Genomic DNA, 22,577 nt, shown 5'->3' with positions numbered 1-22,577 from the left:
GCATTGGCAACTTAGGAGAATAGATTTTGCAATAATCTCTGGCCAAAATGGCCATCCCGTCTGGAGAAAGTATCCAGACAATAGTGAGAGGTGAAAGTATGAACCGAGGACCAAGTAGCAGCTTTGCAAATTTCCTCAATAGGTGTAGATCTGAGAAAAGCTACTGAAGACGCCATGGCTCTGACTTTATAGGCTGTGACTCGACTCTGTAGTTGTAATCCAGCCTGGGCATAGCAGAAAGAGATACAAGCAGCCATCCAGTTGGAGATGGTACGCTTAGAGATTGGATGTCCCAACTTATTGGAATCGAAGGAGACAAAAAGATGAGGAGCAGTTCTGTGTGGTTTGGTGCGGTTCCAAATAGAAGGCCAAAGCACGTTTGCAGTCCAGAGTATGAAGAGCTGATTCTCCAGGATGAGAATGAGGCTTTGGAAAGAACACTGGAAGAACAATGGATTGGTTGAGATGAAATTCTGAAACCACTTTAGGGAGGAATTTAGGATTAGTTTGGAGGACCACCTTGTCATGATGGAACACTGTGAAAGGTGGATCAGCAACTAAAGCTTGCAGCTCACTAACTCTTCAATCAGAAGTGAGGGCAATGAGAAACACCACTTTTCAAGTGAGATACTTCAGATGAGCCGTAGACATTGGTTCAAATGGAGGCTTCATCAATTGAGCAAGAACAACATTGAGATCCCAATGGCGGTTTGAGAGGAGGTTTGACATTGAAAAGTCTTTTCATGAATCTGGAAACCACCCTTCAATAGGCTGATGGAAAGCAGCAATTGCACTGAGATGGACTCAGATCAATGTAGACTTGAGGCCAGAGGTGGATTAGTGCAAAAGGTAATCTAAAACAGAAGATAAGGAGGAATGTTGAGGCTCCTTATCATGAGAAAAACGCCATGTAGAAAATCTAGTTCATTTTTTGGTGATAGCAGTGTCTAGTGGTAGACTTCCTAGAAGCCTCTAAAATGTCTCTTACAGGTTGAGAAAACTGAAGAGGAGTTATGTTGAGAAGTACCAAGCTGTCAGATGTAGAGACTGCAGGTTGGGATGAAGCAGAGATCCCTGACTCTGTGTATGCAGAGATTGAAAAACTGGTAGAAGATATGGCTCTCTGCTGCTGAGTTGAAGTAAAAGGGAGTACCAAGGTTGTCTCGGCCACAGAGGAGCAATCAGAATCATGGTGGCACGATCGTTCTTCAACTTGACCAGAGTCTTGAGAATGAGAGGGAATGGAGGGAATGCATACAGGAAGATATTCATCCATTCCAGAAGAAAAGCATCTACCTCGAGGCGATGAGGAGAATATATCTTGGAGCAGATCTGAGGCAGTTTGTGGTTGTGGGGAGCTGCAAAGAGGTCTATCTGAGGTGTTCCCCACTGTGATGAAGAGGCGAGGAATGGAGTGTCCATTCGTGAGGTTGCAGAAGATGACTCAAGTTGTCCGCCAAGCAATTTTTCGTCCCTTGGATGTATACAGCTTTGAGGAAGGTGTTGTGGCGGATTGCCCAGTCCCAAATCTTCAGAGCTTCTTGACAAAGGGAGGAAGATCCCGTCCCTCCCTGTTTGTTGACATAGTTCATGGCGACTTGGTTGTCCGACCGAATGAGGACTACCTGGTTGTGAAGATGTTGAAAAGCTTTGAGAGCCTTGAAGATTGTTCTGAATTCCAACAGATTGATGTGACACTGACGATCCGTACTGGTCCAGTGGCCTTGAGTATGGAGTCCATCAAGATGAGCACCCCAAGCGTAGGTCGAGGAATCTTTGTAAGGACCTTCTGATGGGGGGGGGGCGTTTGAAACAGCAAGCCTCTGGAGAGATTGGAAGAGAGCATCCACCAGTGGAGAGACTGTCTCAATGAAGGAGTGACTGCAATGTGTCAAGAAAGTGGGTCGCAAACCTGCATCCGAGATGCTAGGGTCCACTGAGGAATTCTGAGGTGAAGTCTGGCAAAAGGAGTCACGTGTACTGTGGAGGCAATGTGACCTAGTAGTACCATCATGTGTCTCGCTGAGATGGAAGAGTGGGAAGACACTGTATGACAGAGTTGAAGGAGAGCTTCCAGACGTTGTTGCGGAAGGAATGCTCTGAGTTGGATAGTGTCCAGAACAGCTCCGATGAACTGTAGATTCTGAGAGGGCTGAAGTTGGGATTTGGGAAAGTTGATTTTGAATCCCAAGCTTTGTAGGAACCACGTAGTCTGTTGGGTCACTACAATAAGATGTTGAATCTTTGATGAGCCACTCATCCAGGTAGGGAAATACCTGAAGACCATGATTCCTGAGAGCTGCTGCTACTACTACTAGGCACTTGGTGAACACTCTGGGAGATGAATCAAGGCCAAAGAGCAGCATTCTGTATTGATAATGCAGTTTCCCCACCAGAAATCTGAGGTATTGGGGGGAGGCCAGATGAATGGGAATATGAGTATAAGCCTCCTTGAGATCCAGAGAGCATAACCAATCGTTCTGATCTAGAAGGGGATAAAGAGACGCAAGGGATAACATTCGAAATTTTTCTTTGACTAAAAAGTTGTTGAGAGCCCTGAGATCCAGAATAGGTCGCAGATCGCCCATCTTCTTCGGAACAAGGAAGTAACGGGAGTAAAACCCCCTGTTCTGCTGTTCCAAGGGAACTGATTCAATGGCATGGAGAGTAAGCAGAGCTTGAGCTTCCTGAAGAAGAAGGGCGGTCTGGGATGGTCTGGAAGGATACTCTCTTGGAGGAAGCTCTGGTGGAACCTGAGTGAAATGAAGAGAGTATCCTTCCTTGATGATTGACAACACCCAGAGGTCAGATGTGATTGTGTTCCATCGGTGGTAAAAATGATGGAGACGACCTCCAATGAGGGGAAGAGAGGTCAGAGACAGAACGATGGAGTCAAAATTGGCTGCGAAGTGGGAACAAATTACTTTACAGGCCCTCTTAAAAGCTAAATATAAATACAATGAGATTTCTTCACAGATCTGGGATCTTCTGAAAGCATTGGATGCAGGCAGGCATTCGTACATTAGATGATGTTATATCTAATGGAAAACTGCTTGATTTTTCACGATTGCAACAGTCATTCAATATTTCAAAGTCTCAGAATTATAGGTGGTTGCTGTTGAGAGGGTTCCCTGATTGGCGAAACTTAAAAACTCATTATAGCTTGCAAATCCTATGTAACACGAAGGGAACTTAGATATATGTATACGAATGCTAGAAGTCTAGGTAACAAAATGGGGGAACTAGAGACAATAGCAAGACATGACATATTGGATATCATTGGCATAACAGAAACATGGTGGAATGAAGAAAACAAATGGGACACAGTACTACAGGGATACAAACTGTATAGAAGAGATCGAGTAGGGCAGAAAGGTGGAGGTATTGCTCTATATGTTAAGGAGGGAATAGATTCTGTTGAAATGGTTACAACAGAAATGAAAGAGAAGCTTGAGTCACTCTGGATCAAAATTCCTGGTCAATATGGCGCAGATACGAAAATTGGCCTTTACTATCGTCCCCCAGGACAGGCGGAGGAAACTGACTCAGAAATGATGGAGGAAATCAAACAAGAATGCAAGACAGGCAATGTAATTATATTGGGAGACTTCAATTTCCCAGGGATAGACTGGAAACTAGCAACCTCCAACTGCGGCAAGGAGGTCAAGTTCCTGGAGGTGCTAGGGGATTGCTTCCTGGAACAAATGGTAAAAGAGCCGACAAGAGGCAACGCCACCTTGGACTTGGTCCTAAATGGCCTCACGGGACCGATAACAGAAGTGGAAGTCATGGTTCCACTGGGAACGAGTGATCACAATGTAATTAACTTTAAACTTGACATCGGGAAAGGGAAACGTGCCAAAACCTTAACCACCACATTGAACTTTAAAAAGGGTAAATACGATAGCATGAGAGCCATGGTAGAAAAACGACTCGAAAAGAAGGTGGACAAACTTGAAACGGTAGATCAGGCATGGTCCCTACTGAAAAATACTATCACAGAAGCACAAGATCTCTACATTCCGAGGATTTCCAAAGATCGGAGATCAAAGAGCAAAAGAGAACCGGCATGGCTTACCAAACAGGTGAAGGAAGCCATAAAAGAAAAGAAGGACTCTTTCAAAAATGGAAATGCATAAAGACAACCGAAGCCTGGAACAAACATAAAGATGATCAGAAGAAATGTCACAAGGCGGTGAGGGATGCAAAACAGGAATATGAGGAAAAAATAGCCCAGGAGGCCAAAAACTTCAAGCCCTTCTTTAGATACGTGAAAGGGAAAAAAACCTGCAAAAGAGACAGTGGGACCCCTGGACGACCAGGGAAGAAAAGGGTACATCAAGGAAGATAAACAAATCGCAGACAAACTAAATTCCTTCTTTGCGTCCGTCTATACGAAGGAGGACACCTCAACAATACCTGAAGCGGAGAAAGTGTTTGCAGAAGAAATAGAAGACAGCCTCACCACAGTTGAAGTGGACTTAGACCAGATATACTATCAGATCGACAAACTTAAAAGTGACAAATCCCCTGGACCGGATGGAATTCACCCGAGAGTCTTAAAGGAATTGAAGGTTGAAATCGGAGAGTTATTGCAAAAACTTGCAAACCTGACAATCAGAACTGGACAGATACCGGACGACTGGAGGATAGCGAACGTCACGCCAATTTTCAAAAAAGGATCGAGAGGGGAACCGGGCAACTATAGGCCTGTGAGTCTTACGTCTGTCCCCGGCAAGATGGTTGAAGCACTGATCAAAGATAGCATAGTCCGGCACTTGGACGCACACGACTTAATGAAACCCAGTCAACATGGATTCAGGAAAGGGAAATCATGTTTGACGAATTTACTCCAATTTTTTGAGACCGTGAACGAGCAAATTGATAGTGGGAAGCCGGTGGACATAATATACTTGGACTTCCAGAAAGCGTTCGACAAAGTTCCACACGAAAGACTTCTCAGGAAACTACAAAGCCATGGCATAGAGGGAGATATAAAAGATGGATAGGCAAATGGCTGGAAAACCGAAAGCAGAGAGTGGGCATAAATGGGAAGTTCTCCGACTGGGAGAAAGTGACTAGTGGTGTACCCCAGGGCTCGGTACTTGGGCCGATCCTTTTTAATATTTATATCAATGACCTGGAGGAAGGAACATCCAGTGAGATCATCAAGTTTGCAGACGATACAAAACTATGCCGGGCAATCAGATCGCAGGAGGATAGAGAGGAACTCCAGAGCGACTTGTGTCGGTTAGAAACATGGGCGGAGAAATGGCAGATGAAGTTCAATGTGGAGAAATGCAAGGTAATGCATTTAGGCAATAAGAATAAGGAATACGAGTATACAATGTCAGGTGCAACTCTGGGGAAGAGTGAACAAGAAAAGGACCTGGGTGTACTGATAGATAGGACCCTGAAGCCGTCAGCACAATGCGCGGCAGCGGCAAAGAAGGCAAATAGAATGTTGGGCATGATAAAGAAAGGAATCTCGAGTAGATCGGAGAAAGTTATAATGCCGCTTTATAGGGCAATGGTCAGACCACACTTGGAATACTGCGTCCAACATTGGTCTCCCTACCTAAAGAAGGATATAAAACTGCTGGAGAGGGTGCAGAGACGAGCGACAAAACTGGTGAAGGGTATGGAGAAACTGGAATACGAGGATAGACTTATAACACTAGGATTGTTCTCCCTTGAGAAAAGGAGACTGCGTGGGGATATGATCAAGACCTTCAAAATACTGAAAGGAATCGACAAAATAGAGCAGAGAAGATTATTTACATTGTCCAATTTGACACGGACTAGAGGACATGTAATGAAGCTAAGGGGGGACAGGTTCAGGACTAATGTCAGGAAGTTCTGCTTCACTCAGAGAGTGGTTGACACCTGGAATGCCCTCCCAGAGGAGATTATTGCGGAATCGACCGTCCTAGGCTTCAAGAGCAAACTAGATGCATATCTCCTTAAGAGAGGCATATAAAGATATGGTGGACTATAAATTACACTATATTATAAAACCCGTAGTGGGAAAAAAATGATAATAAAGACTCACAAATTCCCACTATATCAGAAAAAGTGCAAGCACTACTGATATCTAACTAGAGGGGCCTCAGTTAAGGAGCCTACGCAAGTCATAGACTCTGACCGCACAAATCTGCGTAGATTTCCAACTCCTTTGCTCCAATCATCGGCACCCTCCAGTCCCTAACCTCCACTCTAATTAAAATTTTAAATTTTATTATGTATAAATTCCTAAAAAGTTTTTTATCCTAATTTTCATACAAAATTGTTACTACTGTTCTATAAAATCTAAATAAAAATAAAAAACTAAATCTAAATAAAAAACTTTTTAGGAATTTATACATAATAAAATTTAAAATTTTAATTAGAGTGGAGGTTAGGGACTGGAGGGTGCCGATGATTGGAGCAAAGGAGTTGGAAATCTACGCAGACTTGTGCGGTCAGAGTCTATGACTTGCGTAGGCTCCTTAACTGAGGCCCCTCTAGTTAGATATCAGTAGTGCTTGCACTTTTTCTGATATAGTGGGAATTTGTGGGACTATAAATTACGCCAGGTGTACACCTGGCAGGGCCTCCGCGTGTGCGGATCACCGGACTTGATGGATCGAAGGTCTGATCCGGAGATGGCAGTTCTTATGTTCTTATGAATAGCAAGATTCTGGAAACCCAAAGAGTAGCAACATTCCATACAGAATCTCAAACAATAATAAGATTCCAGAATCCCAAAGAGTAACAAAGATTCTAGAACCCCAAAGAGTATCAAGATGCCAGGCAGAATATCAAAGAATAGCAAGATTCCGCAACCCCAAAGAGTAGCAACATTCCATACAGAATCTCAAAGAATAATAAGATTCCAGAATCCCAAAGAGTAACAAAGATTCTAGAACCTCAAAGAGTATCAAGATTCCAGGCAGAATCTCAAAGAATAGCAAGATTCCAGAATCCCAAAGAGTAACAAAAGATTCTAGAACCCCAAAGAGTATCAATATTCCAGGCAGAATCTCAAAGAATAGCAAGATTCCGGAACCCCAAAGAGTAGCAACATTCCATACATAATCTCAAAGAATAGCAAGATTCCAGAATCCCAAAGAGTAACAAAAGATTCTAGAACCCCAAAGAGTATCAAGATTCCAGGCAGAATCTCAAAGAATAGCAAGATTCTGGAACCCCAAAGAGTAGCAACACTTCATACAGAATCTCAAAGAATAATAAGATTCCAGAATCCCAAAGAGTAACAAAAGATTCTAGAACCCCAAAGAGTGTCAAGATTCCAGGGAAACTCTGAAAGAACAGCAAGATTCTGGAACCCTAAAGAGTAGCAACATTCCATACAGAATCTCAAACAATAATAAGATTCCAGAATCCCAAAGAGTAACAAAAGATTCTAGAACCCCAAAGAGTATCAATATTCCAGGCAGAATCTCAAAGAATAGCAAGATTCTGGAACCCCAAAGAGTAGCAACATTCCATACAGAATCTCGAACAATAATAAGATTCCAGAATCCCAAAGAGTAACAAAGATTCTAGAACCCCAAAGAGTATCAAGATTCTAGGCGGAATCACAAAGAATAGCAAGATTCCAGAATCCAAAAGAGTAACAAAAGATTCTAGAACCGCAAAGAGTATCAAGATTCCAGGCAGAATAGCAAGATTCCGGAACCCCAAAGAGTAGCAACATTCCATACAGAATCTCAAAGAATAATAATATTCCGGAATCCCAAAGAGTAACAAAAGATTCTAGAACCCCAAAGAATATCAAGATTCTAGGGAAAATCTCAAAGAATAGCAAGATTCTGGAACCCCAAAGAGTAGCAACATTTCATACAGAATCTCAAAGAATAATAAGATTCCACAATCCCAAAGAGTAATAAAAGATTCTAGAACCTGAAAGAGTATCAAGATTCCAGGCAGAATCTCAAAGAATAGCAAGATTCCGGAACCCCAAAGAGTAGCAACTTTCTATACAGAATCTCAAACAATAAGATCCCAGAATTTCAAAGAGTAATAAAGATTCTAGAACCCCAATGAGTATCAAGATTCCAGGCAGAATCTCAAAGAATAGCAAGATTCCGGAACCCCAAAGTGTAGCAACATTCTATACAGAATCTCAAACATTAAGATTCCAGAATTTCAAAGAGTACTAAAGATTCTAGAATCCCAAAGAGTAGCAACATTTCATACAGAATCTCAAAGAATAATAAGATTCTTGAATTCCAAAGAGTAACAGAAGATTCTAGAACCCCCAAAGAGTATCAAGATTCCAGGCAGAATCTCAAAGAATAGCAAGGTTCCAGAACCTGAAAGAGTAGCAACATTCCATGCTACCGATCCAGAGCAAGCAGTGGCTTCCCCCATGTCTTTCTCAATAACAGACTATGGCCTTTTCTCCAGGAACCATGCACTTGTTTAATGACAGGGTTCACAGAAGTGAAGAGACTGAAGAGTTGGGGTTTAAAACGCCAGTAGTTGGCGTCCCACTACTCCAAACCGCAATTATCTTGTCTGGGTGCAAATGATTTGTTTAATATTTCCCCTGAGGCAACCAGTGGATTCGTCAAAATGAGACACCTTGTCAGGACAGAATGGAGTGAGTTGCAATACAGAAGGTGGAGAGAAGTTGCAGTGGTCATAAGACCATAAGACTAGCTTTACTGGGTCAGACCAATGGTCCATCAAGCCCAGTAGCGCGTTCTCACGGTGGCCAATCCAGGTCACTAGGATTTTGTAGACTTCAGTCATATCTCCCCTCAGTCGTCTCTTTTCCAAGCTGAAGAGCCCTAATCCTTTTAGTCTTCCATCCCTTTTACCATCTTGATCGCTCTTCTTTGAACCTATATCTTTCTTGAGATAAGGAGAATTGAACATAATACTCCAGATGAGGTCGCACCATGGAGAGATACAGGGGCATTATGACATTCTTAGTCTTGTTAACCATCCCCTTTTTAATAATTCCTAGCATCCTGTTTGCGTTTTTGGCCACTGCTGCACATTGGGCTGAAGGTTTAATCGTATTGTCTACAATGACATCCAGATCTTTTTCTCAAGCGCTAACCCCCAAGGTGGACCCTAAGATCGGTAACTGTGATTTGGGTTATTCTTCCAATGTTATAAAAGTGGAGTTTTTTAATGCCAATGTTTCCATGTAAAGCATTTTTATTATTGTTCTGAATACGGCAACTCAAGTCTGAGGCTCTTTTCTCCACCCTTACTCTTTAAAGTTTGAGTTGTCACTTGAGACACACTGAAATTGGAGTATTTTGGGTCATTTTGCTCCCTTTTTTGTTTAGTTTTCTGCATGCCATAACAGGAATGAAACTCACTCCTAAGCCAGGATATGTGGAGTATGCCCTCCAGTCTCTCAAATTTACTACTAAAGTTTGGCCTAGTCCTTTCTGGAGTTTGTAATGTAATATGTACAGCCAAAGCTTGGAAGTTATTTGTAATTAAGCTTATGGCACCCAAAACGATGGGAAATATTTCTCTGTCTTTCTGCCACATTTTCTTGGGCTTGGACTGCTTTTCTAAGTACTTCAGAATCTTTCCGCTCTCCAAACGATGGGTTTTAGTCCTGTCTGGGCTCTTTGAAACTTTTTACTACCCTCAGTATATGTAAATATTTTCATTCCTTTCTGGAATTTCTGGCATTTTCTAAAAGTTGCTTTCTGACAGAAACGTTTATCACACTCAGTGCTTGAAAATGGGTTTCTTCCCGTGTTGATTCTCTCAGATGTAACGACTTCTGCCTTCAAAGTGAAGCTATTTTCACAATCAGTACATGTAAATGCCTTCACTCTGGTGTGGATTTTCTGTTGCATTTTCAGTTCCCCCTTGTCACTAAAGCTTATACCACATTTACTACATAGAAAAGATTTCATTCCACTCTGGATCCTCTGATGCTTGGTGCAAGATCCCTTCTCTGTAAACTTTTACCAAACTAAGTTCATGAATTTTGTTTCACACCTATATGGATTATCAGGTGGTTTTTAAGGTGTGTCTTCGTTCTGAAGCTTTTCTCACACTCAGGATATGGAAATGGGTTTACTTTCTTTCTTTCTTTTTTTTTTTCAAATTATCTTTATTAACAATTGCAAAGGGAACATACAACCAGGAGCAGAGTAAGCAGAAAAACAGATCAGCCAGAAAAACAGTCATTCCGTAAATCGGTAAAGACCCTCCTCTTCAATTAAAAATCTCCTCTGTCTCTCCCCCCCTTAGGCCCCACCCTCCACTCTCCTATCTCCTTCCCGAAATTCCAGTATGACCCTCTCTTACTCTATCCACTAACAAATTGCACCTATACGCTTATAACTTTCCTTAAATTAAACTACTGTATTTCCCCCTTCTCTCTCTCTGCTTAATCTCCCTGTATTTAATTCTCTCCAAAAACTATAAATCCAATCACCAAACCTGTTGTACTACTTATATGTCTAGTTACTCCGCACTGTGTATGTTCATTTGTAAACCGTTCTGAGCTATTGGGAGGACGGGATAAAAATCTAAATAAATAAATAAAATAAATAAATGAAAACTAGAACAGCAAAAAGTGCACCGTACAAGAACCCAATGGGAGTTTTCCCATCACAATTGACATTTTGAAATAGCAAATCCCCCAAACCCACCCATACCTCAAGCATGCGGCTTCAAATCCCAACGAACAAACATCAAACACTCCACAAGCGTATCTCCAGACAGCCAACCACCCACACACCAATGCAGCCACCCTGTGGAAAAGCAAAAACAAAAAGAGCAAAAGAGAGCAACAGCCCCACCCAGAAGAAATATCAGGGTAGGGACTCCGGAGCCACCGGCTCCAAGCCGGAACAAACAGTTAACACCCGTTTCCACAAGTCTTGATAGCAGCAGAGGACCAGAGTCCCAGACCTAGGGATGCGTTGAAGCTCATACCGCCCCACTGCAGCAATGCTGCAACAAGAGCTTTTTTACCGCCAAGACAGCCATGTAAAGAACCCTGCGCTGGGGAAGCGGAAGCCCTCCCTCAATCAAATCACGTTGGTCACCCAAGAGCAAGAAACCATAAGACCATGGCACATCCTTTTGAAGAATGCGCTCCAAAAATGGAAGAACTTGCAGCCATAAATCAGAAGAAGGACATTCCAAAAAAAATGGTGCGTACGGGTACTTAAGAAACGATTGCATTTAGTACAAACTGCTCCCTCCCAGAGGCCCATATGAGCCCTCCCGAGCCCGAGAAATATAAGCCCGATGCAGAATTTTAAATTGCATTTCCTTAAAATCCGTGGAGCCCTCCAAGGCGTGCACAGTGGCAAAAAGATCAAGGAATGTCTTACGATCCAGGAGAGTGCCAAGCTCTGATTGCCACTGGGAAGCCAATCGATCAATAGATCCCATGGCTGATGCATTCTTCAGAATCCAATACCAGGTAGCTAATTTGTTAAAAGCAGGAGATACCTGAAAAAACTGAACATTCAAGGGACCACAGAGCCAAGCATCCCCCCATTTGCGACCAAGAGACAAATAATAATGCCGGAGCTGAAGATAAGCCCAGAAATGAGTCTGGGGCAATTGCCAGTGAACTTGCAGTTGGGCAAAAGTAGGAAATTGATCCCCCCCCCCCCACTGTGAGGAAATCTTGAAGAGTTCTACCCCCTCTCTGCTCCCACTCCTGGTGTAAAGTCAGGATTGCCATACAACTGTAACAAAAGGGAAGCTGACGGAGTTCTCCCCTGCCGCCACCGCCACCACCGCCACGCACATCGTAGGGGTAGAAGATACGCAAACTTAGCCCCTCCTTCCGTTAGGGCAGACAGTGGTGCATGAAGAAGAGACAGGACCGAATGAGGTGCACACCAGGATTCAACCCAACCCTGGGAAGAAAATTTATAACAACCCGACCACCCTTCATGAATAAAGCGAAACAGAGCGGCGACATTATAATAGCGAAGATCGGGAAGGTTCAAACCACCCCTATATTTATCCAAAGCCAAGGTGGCATAACTAATCCGGGCCCGCTTATGACGCCAAATGAAAGAGGAAATAATCGAACGAAACAGACGCACCTCTTTGTCAGTAACCCAAAGTGGCATAGCCTGCAACGGATACAAAATCTTGGGGAGAAGTACCATCTTAGTCAAAGCCACCCTCCCCCAAACACCCAGCGAAAGATCTCTCCATTTATTACACAAGTGCTGAATCGCCTCCAGATGACGGGTCACATTGGATCGGTACAGAAGTTTGAGCTCCGGGCTTAAATATACACCAAGGTAAAGCATCGGCTCCGTCACCGGTGGTATCTCGAGACTCGCATGCCAGGACTCCACCTTAGTGGACCGCAAGGGAAGAAGTTCAGATTTATCACAGTTAACGCGCAGACCAGAAAGATCTCCAAAGGAACGGACCAGAGCGAGGACCTGCCCCAAATCCCGTCTGGGTTGGTCCAGATAGAGGAGAATATCATCGGCAAAAAGATTAATGCGACTCTCCTTACCCCCCAATACGGATGCCCTGAATATTCGGATCGCCCCGAATCCGAGCAGCCAGTGGTTCGATAGCTAACACAAAAAGTAACGGGGACAACGGGCAGCCCGGTCGCGTCCCCCTTCCCAAAGCAAACGGTGCAGTAAACTGACCATTGACTAAAAGTCTGGCCTGCGGCTGTATATATAAGCTACCGATCCAATGATGAATAGAACCCTCTATACCAAACTGACGCAGAAGAGATATTGCCAAGAGATACTATCAAATGCCTTCTCCATATCCAGGCCTACAATAGCCGATTCGCCCTCCAGACCACACCTGGAGTGAAGGGTCATCAAAGCTCTGACCAGATTCATCGACACATATCTGCCGGCACAAAGCCTGCCTGGTCCTCATGGATCAACAGCGGCAAAAAGGCATTCAATCTATGCGCCAAGATCGCGGCAAAAAGCTTAGCATCCTGATTAAGGAGGGAGATAGGCCGATAAGAACCCACCTGGGCTGGGTCCTTGCCAGGCTTAGGCAACAGCACAACATGAGCCATATTAGGAGTCCCCAAACCCCGAGTTTCAGAGAGCGCATTAAATGCCCCCGCCAAAGCAGGAGAGATCTGATCCGACAGAATCTTGTAATACTCAGATCCAAACCCATCTGGGCCCGGTGCCTTAGTCAATTTAAGCTTCTTAATACCAATCCGTACGTCGTCGGAACTAATAGGGGCATTCAGGTGCTCCAACTGGGCTTCTGTCAGCCGAGCTTGAGCCCCTGAAAGAAAGCATCCCTATCAACGTCCGAGAACGGTCAGTTAGCATACAGAGATTCATAAAAGTGAACGAATTGCTGTTGAATCTGCCGTTCCTGTGTGTAACAAGTACCCTGTGGGTCCCGGATGGACAGGATAACCTGACGGGTGCACGGAGGCCGGACCAAATTGGGCAACAATCTCCCTGTTTTACCCCCCAGGCGTACAATTTATACCGTTGAAAACAGATATCACGAGAAGTCCGCTGTGTCAAGATTGTATCTATCTGCCGCCGGACAGTCAGCAAACGAAGTTTATCATCCACCGAAAGAGAATTACAGTGGCGTGCCCTCAATTACCGAAGCTCCCCCGATAGAATCAGTAACTCCGCATCCAGGGACTTCCGCTTGCGAGAGAGATAAGCAATAATGAACCCCCGCAGAACCACCTTGGAAGCCTCCCAATAGGTCACTGGATGAACATCATCGGTATTATTATGAGAACTATACTCCGACCACTGTTCCCGAAGATATTTATGAAATTCGAGATCTCTATAGAGGTAACACGGAAATTTCCAATGTCGCTCCTCAGGTTCCGGCGTAAACTGAAGCTCCATGACAACAGGCGAATGGTCCCACAGGGGAACTTCCTCAATATCTATCCCAGACACCCTGGGGAGCAGAGAGGGCGATACCAACAAGTAATCCAATCTAGCATAGACATTGTGGGGATGCGAGTAAAAGGTGTAAGTGCGTTCTGTAGGGTGCAAAATCTTCCAGGTGTCCAATAACTGCAACTGGCTAAGCAAAAAATTTACCCCCCGAGCTCCCTGGTCCCTGGCCCCTGTCTTTGCCGGACTGCAATCCAGAGCAGGATCTGCGGTAATGTTGAAGTCCCCTCCCACCAACGGCTGGTAATCTGGATACATGGCTATCTTGGCAAGCAAAGCAGAAAAAAATTTATGATCGTACACATTAGGAGCATACAGATTACACAATAACCATTTGTGCCCCCATAATTCTCCCAACACTATAACATATTGGCCATCCTGGTCTTGGAGAACTTTATGAGTGTGGAAGGGCAATTGTTTGTGTATGAGGATGGCAACCCCTCGCTTCCAGATACCAAAGGAAGACGAGCAGACCTCGCCCACCCAGTCTCTCCGAAGCTTGAGATGTTCTGTAATGGAAAGATGGGTTTCTTGCATAAAGGCGATATCAGTCCCCCTCCTGCGGAACCAGGTCAAAACTTTCTTCCTCTTGATAGGAGAGTGAATCCCGCCAACATTTAAGGTAGCTATAGTCAACTTAGTCATGAAGAACTAGTTCCCCTAGGTGAATAACAGGATACAATATAGTACAATAGACAGGCAGCCCCCCAGCTAGGCCCCCCATCCAGAAATACTGGAGCTGGAACACTCCAAAAAAGAGCATGGGACACGAAGGCAAGGTCAACCGCCCCCAAGAGCGCTGCACCACCACGCACACAGCTCTCACCCCTACCCATACATACAACCACCACACAGGTCCACAGTCAAACACAACAGCCACTCTCCCACAACCCCACCCAAACAGCCCCCTCCCCTACCCCCAACCTCAACCCTCCCCCCTGAGAAAAACTTCCCCAGAGCCGTCCCCCAAAACTCCCAATACAAAAGAAAAAATTGAAAACAAAAAGTTCCACTCCCAAAAAGCGGAGCATCCTAAAAGTCCTGAACTGAGCTCTCAGGGACCCACAGTCTCCCAAAAAGACAGCAACTACCCATAGAAAAAGAAAATCAAGCCAGCGTTGAAACAAATCGGCCTTCTTCGAGCATCCCAATCCAAACAATCCCCAACAAGGGTGGGACAGCAGAGATTGCAAACAAAAGATAGAGCTGGCGGCCCCAGAACAGTCCCAAGCAGGAGACCCAACCAAAGCCAGACAGCTCACGGCCACACCAGCCAGCAGAGTCTAATCATCTCTCCCTCCATAGTTTAGGTGTTCAGTGCCACTCAGAGAGAGAGGAAGGCCACAGATAGAAGAAAGCTGAGGACAAACTGCCACATCATAGGGCCGGATCAACCTCCGGGGCTCCCCCGTCAGCTACTGCCGGCATGGAATCCAGATATTTCTGCGCCACTGCTCGATGAACAAAGGTGTGAGGCTTCCCCTCTCTCCAAATGCGCAGCGATGCTGGGTACACCTGCGCAAACCTCACCCCTCTCCTATGTAGCGCGGTGCACAGGGGAGCCATTTCTTTACGCATGGAGGCCACATGAAGGGAGTAGTTGTTAAACAGCAACAGTTTCTTGCCATCATAGTCCAGCTGACCCACTTTCTGGCAAGCTTGTAGAATAAGTTCTTTTTCTTTCCAGTTAAGATAGCGAGCAATCGCAGCCCTAGGACGATTATTATCCCCCGAACGAAAGCCCAGGCGATGCGCTCGTTCACAGATAAAGCCGGTCAGCGGTACCTCCAGGCCCAACTTATTCAGGAGCCAGAGTTGAAAAAAGTGGTACAGATCCTGATCAGCCCGAAGCTCTGGGAGACCCACCACATGAAGGTTGTTACGACGTTGGCGATTTTCCTGCTCATCAAGGCGGTCAGTCAGCGCTGTCACCTGGGCCTGCAGGGCGACCAAACTCGAGCGATCCCGCTGCGCTGCGTCCTCCCCATCAGAGACACGCTGCTCCACCGCCGCAATGCAGCCGGCCTGTGTCTCAAAGCGCTCATTTATACATTCCACTGCTGACTGAAGCTTATGGAGCCGATCTTCTAAGGCTGCAGACACCAGGTGGGAAATTTCCTGCGCCCACTCTCCCCACTGCGCTGGAGCTGAAGTCGGAGTCGGCAATGCCACTATTTTGTGATCAGAGAGAGCAGACTTGGTTTTCGGCAGCCTCGCAGAACGCACCGGCATGCCGACACAAAGCAACGTTCCCGGGGCTGCACTCGCGCACAGCACTTAAAAAAGAGCTCCGGAGAGAATTTTGCCGATCGGGCAGTGATTCAGCGGGAGTTTAGCTGGTTATAGGGGACCTGAGAGCTGAAGGGAACGCGTCCGTGCAGACCCGATGCATCACGTGACCCCCCCATGGATTTACTTTCATATGCCTCCTCTGGTGTATTATCAGTGTTCCCTTCTCATGAATACTTTTTGCCATACAGGAATATGAAAATGGCTTCACTCCTCTTTGCTTTGTCTGGTGTCTTCTGAGGTCTGACTTCCTTCTGAAGATTTTACCACAGTCAGTGAATGAAAATGGCTTCACTTCTCTATGTATGAAGGAGCAGTCTCCATCGAGGGCTATACACTTAGTCCAGTCAGTGAATGAAAATGGCTTCACTTCTCTATGTATGAAGGGGCAGTCTCCATCAAGGGCTATACACTTAGTCCAGCGAGTTTCCACTTTTCTTGTTCCATATTTTTCCTACAGAATGAAAAAAGTGGAAACTTGCTGGACTAACCTTATAGCCCTTGATGGAGAGTGCCCCAACTGAAATTGCACCCCTTCAAATGATCTGGTATCTTATAAGGTCTTGCTTCCTTCTGATGAGTTTACCACACTCAGTACATGAATACGATTTCACTCCAGATACTCTGGTGTGTTTTCAGGTTTACTGTCTGACTGAAGCTTTTACCACACTTAGAACATGTAAACACTTGACTTCAGTGTGGTTTCTCTGGTGTTTTGTCAATGTTCCCTTGTCAGTAAAGCTTACCACATTCAGAACATAGAAATGGTTTCATTCGTGTGGATAGTCTTATGTCTTAGTGTCTTCTTTGTAATAAAACTTTTATATTTGGTACATCAAAATGGTTTCATTCCACTGTAGATTCTCTGGTGCATGAACACAGCTTTTTTTTTTTTTTTTTTTTTTTTAATGTTCTAATGATTTTTATTGTTCCAACAGAAAACAAACAATACAATCAGTAACTTATTCCAAGAAAGAACAATGCAACATCCCCCCCCCTTCCCAACCCTCCCCACCCCCGGAGTCCAATGCCATAACAAAAACTGAGAGTCCGGAATCTTCCTAAATATTTAAGAGTCTACTACGGGCATGTGCAGGGAGATCCTGCCAGAAACATTCCCAGGTCTGGCGATATCTACGACCCAGACCACGATCCAGGTCTCCCACCTGTCTCCGCTCAAGCGTTGCGTGGATTATCAGCAAGGATCTCCATTGAGCATAAGTCGGGGGAGTGGTAGACAGCCAGTTGGTGAGAATAGCTTTCTTCCCCATCAAGAGAACTCTGGCTCTGAACACAGCTTTAACCTTCTATGGGTTCTCTGGTCCATGGTGAGTGCTTCTTTCCAAATGAAGCTTTTACCACATTCAGTGCGTGAAAATGGCTTCACACCTTTGTGTTTGGTGTGGTGCTTTGTGAGGTCTGTCCTACTGAAGCTTTTACCACACTCAATACATCAATATAATTTTACTCTGGTGTTTTGTCAGTGTTCCTTCTGACTAAAGCTTTTACCAGACTCGGTGCATGAAAATGGCTTCACTCCTGTGTGGATTATCAGGTGAATTTTGAGATATGGTTTGCTGCTGAAGCTTTTACTACACTCGGCGCATGAAAATGGTTTTACTCCAGTTTGGATTCTCTGGTGTATGTGAGCTGTTCCTTCCGATTGAAGCTTTTACCACATTTAGAACATGAATATCGTTTTACTCCAGTGTGGCTTCTCTGGTGTTCTGTCAATGCTTCCTTATGACTAAAGCGTTTACCACACTCAGTGCATGAAAATGGTTTTACTCCACTGTGGACTGTCAGGTGTTTTTTTTCAATATTCCCTTACGACTAAACCTTTTACCACACTCAGTACATGTAAATGGCTTCACTCCAGGGTGAATTTTCTTGTGTGCTGTCAGTGTTCCCTTGTCATTAAAGTTTTTACCACATTCAGAACAATTAAATGGCTTCAATCTTCTGTGGATGAAGATATGTCTTGTGAGGGCTGCCTTATGAATGAAGCTTTTGCCACATTCAGAACATGAAAATGGCTTCACTCCTGTATGGATTATCAGGTGAATTTTGAGCTGTGTCTTGCTTCTGAAGCTTTTACCACACTCGGTGCATGAAAATGGTTTTACTCCACTGTGGACTGTCTGGTGTTTTTTCAATGTTCCCTTCCGACTAAAGCAGGGGTGTCCAATGTCGGTCCTCGAGGGCCGCAGTCCAGTCGGGTTTTCAGGATTTCCCAATGAATATGCATTGAAAGCAGTGCATGCAAATAGATCTCATGCATATTCATTGGGGAAATCCTGAAAACCCGACTGGATTGCGGCCCTCGAGGACCGACATTGGACACCCCTGGACTAAAGCTTTTGCCACAATCGGAGCATGAAAATGGCTTTACTCTAATTTGGATTCTCTGGTGTTTTGTCAGTGTTCCTTCTGACTAAAGCTTTTACCAGACTCGGTGCATGAAAATGGCTTCACTCCTGTATGGTTTTTCAGGTGCATTTTGAGCTGTGCCTTTGTTCTTAAGCTTTTACCACACTCAGTGCATGAAAATGGTTTCATTCCTGTATGGATTGTCAGGTGAATTTTGAGATATGCTTTGCTTCTGAAGCTTTTACCACACTCGTTGCATGAAAATGGTTTTACTCCTATATGGATTTTCAGGTGAAATTTGAGCTGTGCCTTGTTACTGAAGCTTTTACCACACTCGGTGCATGAAAATGGTTTTACTCCTGTATGGATCATCAGGTGACTATTGAGCTCTGACTTGTTTCTGAAGCTTTTATCACACTCGTTGCATGGAAATGGTTTTACTCCTGTATGGATTATCAGGTGAATTTTGAGTTGTGCCTTTGTCCTGAAGCTTTTACCACACTTGGTGCATGGAAATGGTTTTACTCCACTGTGGACTGTCTGGTGTTTTTTCAATAATTCCTTCCGACTAAAGCTTTTACCACACTCAGCGCATGTAAATGGCTTCATTCCTGCATGTATTGTCAGGTGAATTTTGAGCTGTGCGTTATTTCTGAAGCTTTTACCACATTCAGAACACTTAAATGGTTTCACTCCTGTGTGGATGACCTGATGGTTTTTAAGAACTGCTTTTGTTCCAAAGCTTTTACCACACTCAGTACATATACATGGTCTCACTCCAGTGTGGATACTCTGGTGTATTGTCAAACTTCCCTTCCGACTAAAGCTTTTACCACACTCAGCGCATGAAAATGACTTCACTCCTGTGTGGACTGTCAGGTGAATTTTGAGCTGTGCCTTTGTCCTGAAGCTTTTACCACACTTGGTGCATGAAAATGGTTTTACTCCACTGTGGACTGTCTGGTGTTTTTTCAATAATTCCTTCCGACTAAAGCTTTTACCACACTCAGCGCATGTAAATGGCTTCATTCCGGTATGGATTGTCAGGTGAATTTTGAGCTGTTCCTTGCTTCTGAAGCTTTTTCCACACTCAGTACATGTAAATGGCTTCACTCCAGTATGGATTGCCTGGTGCTTGGTGAGAGCTGCCTTACAAATGAAGCTTTTACCACACTCAGCGCATGAAAATGACTTCACTCCTACGTGGATTGTCAGGTGAATTTTGAGCTGTGCCTTGCTTCTGAAGCTTTTACCACACTCAGTACATGTAAATGGCTTCATTCCTTCATGGATTGTCAGGTGAATTTTGAGATGTGACTGTCTTCTGAAGCTTTTACCACACTCAGTACATGTAAATGGCTTCACTCCAGTATGGATTGCCTGGTGCTTGGTGAGGGCTGCCTTACGAATGAAGCTTTTGCCACATTCAGAACATGTAAATGGCTTCACTCCAGTGTGAATTTTCTTGTGCGCTGTCAGTGTTCCCTTGTCATTAAAGCTTTTACCACATTCAGAACACTTAAATGGCTTCAATCCTGTGTGGATGAAGATATGTCTTGTGAGGGTTACCTTATGAATGAAGCTTTTGCCACATTCAGAACATGTAAATGGCTTCAATCCTGTGTGGATTCCCTTGTGTGCTGTCAGTGTTCCCTTGTCATTAAAGTTTTTACCACATTCAGAACACTTAAATGTTTTCACTCCTGTGTGGATGATGTGATGTTTTCTGAGGGTTCCCTTAGTTCTGAAGCTTTTACCACACTCAGTACATATAAATGGCTTCATTCCTCTGAGGATTTTCTTCTTCATTCTGTGGTTTCCTTTCCAGAAAGTGAATCTACCACGGTCAGCACAAGTAAATAACCTTTCATTTTTCTCAGTTTCCTGATATTCTGGGATATTTGCCATCTTGCAAAATATTTCTTCTGATTTAGTAGAAGTGGCTGATTCCTCACCAGTTTCAGCCTTTTTATGATCTGTGAATGGTTCCCCATCACTGAAGCTTTTCTCACATTCAGTATTTAAAACTGATCTTTCTCCTGGGTGAAATTTGTTTTTTCTTGTGAAATTCTTATCCTGGTTTATATTTTTTTTACACCCAGGATATGAAGATATTCTCTTGTCTGTATTGGTTTTCTGGCATTTTGTAATGCTTCGTGTATTGATACGGTTTTCCCCATATTCGATACTTGTACACATTCTAGTTCCTTTATTATTTTTCCTGTGTTGCATTAGCTCTTTTTTTCTATTGAAACTTTTCCCACAGTCAGAACATGAAAAATGTGTCTCTTTTAAGCAGGTTTTCTGTTCTCCCTTTTGACTGGAGGTTTTCCCACAGTCCGTACATGTAGATGATTTCTCTTCAGTATCAGATCTCTGATGTGGTTTCAGAATTGAACGATCGCTGAGGAATATCTCACATATATCACAAGGACATCTTTGATCTCTCATCTGGTCCGTCTGGTCTTCCTCTGTCTGTGTGATCTTGAGCAGAGCTGACTCTCCTGGTGAATACTTTTGATTTTGATGTTTTTCCTTCTCTCCCCAGACAGAACAGGAAGAAGTTTCTGATAACATCTTTACTCTTTCAGTCTTCTCACTGAGCTTCCAGGAATTATATTTAGGGTCATCTTTTTCTAAATAAAAAAGAACAATATATATTATTGTAGGACTAAACCTTTGAACAAGTTCAGTAATACAAAACCCCTTTGTACATTTACCACCTACTCACTGCTCAGAAAACAACATTTCCAAGCAGATCAGTACCAGCGATGCAGACAGGGCCGTATTAAAGGGTAGGCCCAGTAGGCACGTGCCTGAGGCCCAAAAATATCAGGGGAGCCCCAGGTCCAGCATTAGGGGGGAGTAAACAGGGCAGGGGGCCCCCGACTGCCTGGTGAGAGGAGGTCAACTTCCCTCCGTTCCATTCCCTCCCTGTCCTCTCGCCCGCAAGCCAGGCCATGGGGCTCTAACACTGAGCGTGCCGGCTTCCCTTCTCCTCCCCCCCCCCCATGACATAACTTCCTGTTTAGGAGGAGAAGGGAAACCGGCACGCACAGTGTTAGAGCCCCGTGGCCTGGATTAAGTTCGCTTATGGGCGGTGGGCAAGATGGCAGTGAGGGAATGGAAGAGAGGGAAGCTGTCCTCACCTCACCAGGCAGTCGGGGGAGTGGGGCGGGGATAAATGCTGTTGCACCCAATTGAGAAGAGAGAAGCCAAGCAAGACCATGGGAGGGAGGGGAAGGAAAGGAGATACCAAACCATGGAGGGAGAGGGAAGGGAAGTAGACAGATGCCAGACCAGGGGCAGGAAGAAGGGAGGGAGAGAAAGGAAGGAAGGAGAGAAAATGTCAACTAATATAGGGGAAGGTATAGATAGAAGAGCAGGAGAGCAAAAAGATGCCAGGGTATGGGGGGAGGAATGGAAACTAAGGAGACAGATGCCAGACCAGAGGGAAAGGAACAAGAGGAGATGCCTGAGCATGGAGGGGGAGGGATAGAGAGAAGAGAAGGAGAGAGATGCCAGGCCTTGGGGTTGAGTGGGAAGGAAGGAAAGTAGAAGAGAGATATGCCAGAGCATAGGGGAAGGGATGGAGACAGGAAAATGGAGAGGGGTGAAGCTGAAATGAATCATGTACAAAGGAGAGACAGTTAAACAAGGAAAAATTATGTTCTTACCTGTTAATTTTCTTTCCTTTAGACGCAGCAGATGAATCCAGAGACCAATGAGGATAGCTCACATCTACCAGCAGGCGGAGATAGAGAAACTGATTAACAGGTGGTCTTATTGGCTAGCACGCCCCCTGCATCTCCAGTATTGCTCCTTGCCCAAGCAGTCGCAACCACCAATATGCCTAGCATGTAAAAAAAAAAAAAACACCAACTTCTTTCCCATAACAAATCGCAAAAGGCAATCATACAGAATACAACCAGCAATCATAACACACTCCGAAAGTTGCAAAAGAAAAAAACGACAGACAATATCCAGAAAGGGTGGGGCTCTGGATTCATCTGCTGCGTCTAAAGGAAA

General features: G+C 44.4%; 3 protein-coding genes across 6 annotated transcripts in view; 1 reads left to right on the top strand and 2 right to left on the bottom strand.

Moving 5' to 3' along the window:
- Nucleotides 1-22,577, bottom strand: part of LOC117354717 (zinc finger protein 850-like) — a 948,741-nt gene that overhangs the window by 646,458 nt on the left and 279,706 nt on the right. The window lies entirely within an intron of this gene.
- Nucleotides 1-22,577, top strand: part of LOC117354718 (zinc finger protein 585A-like) — a 314,357-nt gene that overhangs the window by 173,210 nt on the left and 118,570 nt on the right. The gene's annotated exons all lie outside the window — the stretch shown is intronic.
- Nucleotides 17,199-22,577, bottom strand: part of LOC117354723 (zinc finger protein 665-like) — a 30,288-nt gene continuing 24,909 nt past the window's right edge. Inside the window, exons 3-4 of one of the 2 annotated variants that reach the window (XM_033932652.1) lie at nt 20,306-21,184; nt 17,199-20,137 (exon numbers count right to left, since the gene is read on the bottom strand). In XM_033932652.1, the coding sequence (XP_033788543.1) occupies nt 18,597-20,137; nt 20,306-21,184 (2,420 nt within the window). In that variant the 3' untranslated portion in view covers nt 17,199-18,596. Of the gene's footprint in view, nt 21,185-22,577 lie in introns of both variants that reach the window. The other variant, XM_033932651.1, reaches the window with a different exon arrangement.

The sequence above is a fragment of the Geotrypetes seraphini genome, chromosome 2 (assembly GCF_902459505.1).
Source record: "Geotrypetes seraphini chromosome 2, aGeoSer1.1, whole genome shotgun sequence".
NCBI classification, from domain to species: domain Eukaryota; kingdom Metazoa; phylum Chordata; class Amphibia; order Gymnophiona; family Dermophiidae; genus Geotrypetes; species Geotrypetes seraphini.
This window is presented reverse-complemented; position numbering and strand designations above follow the sequence as displayed.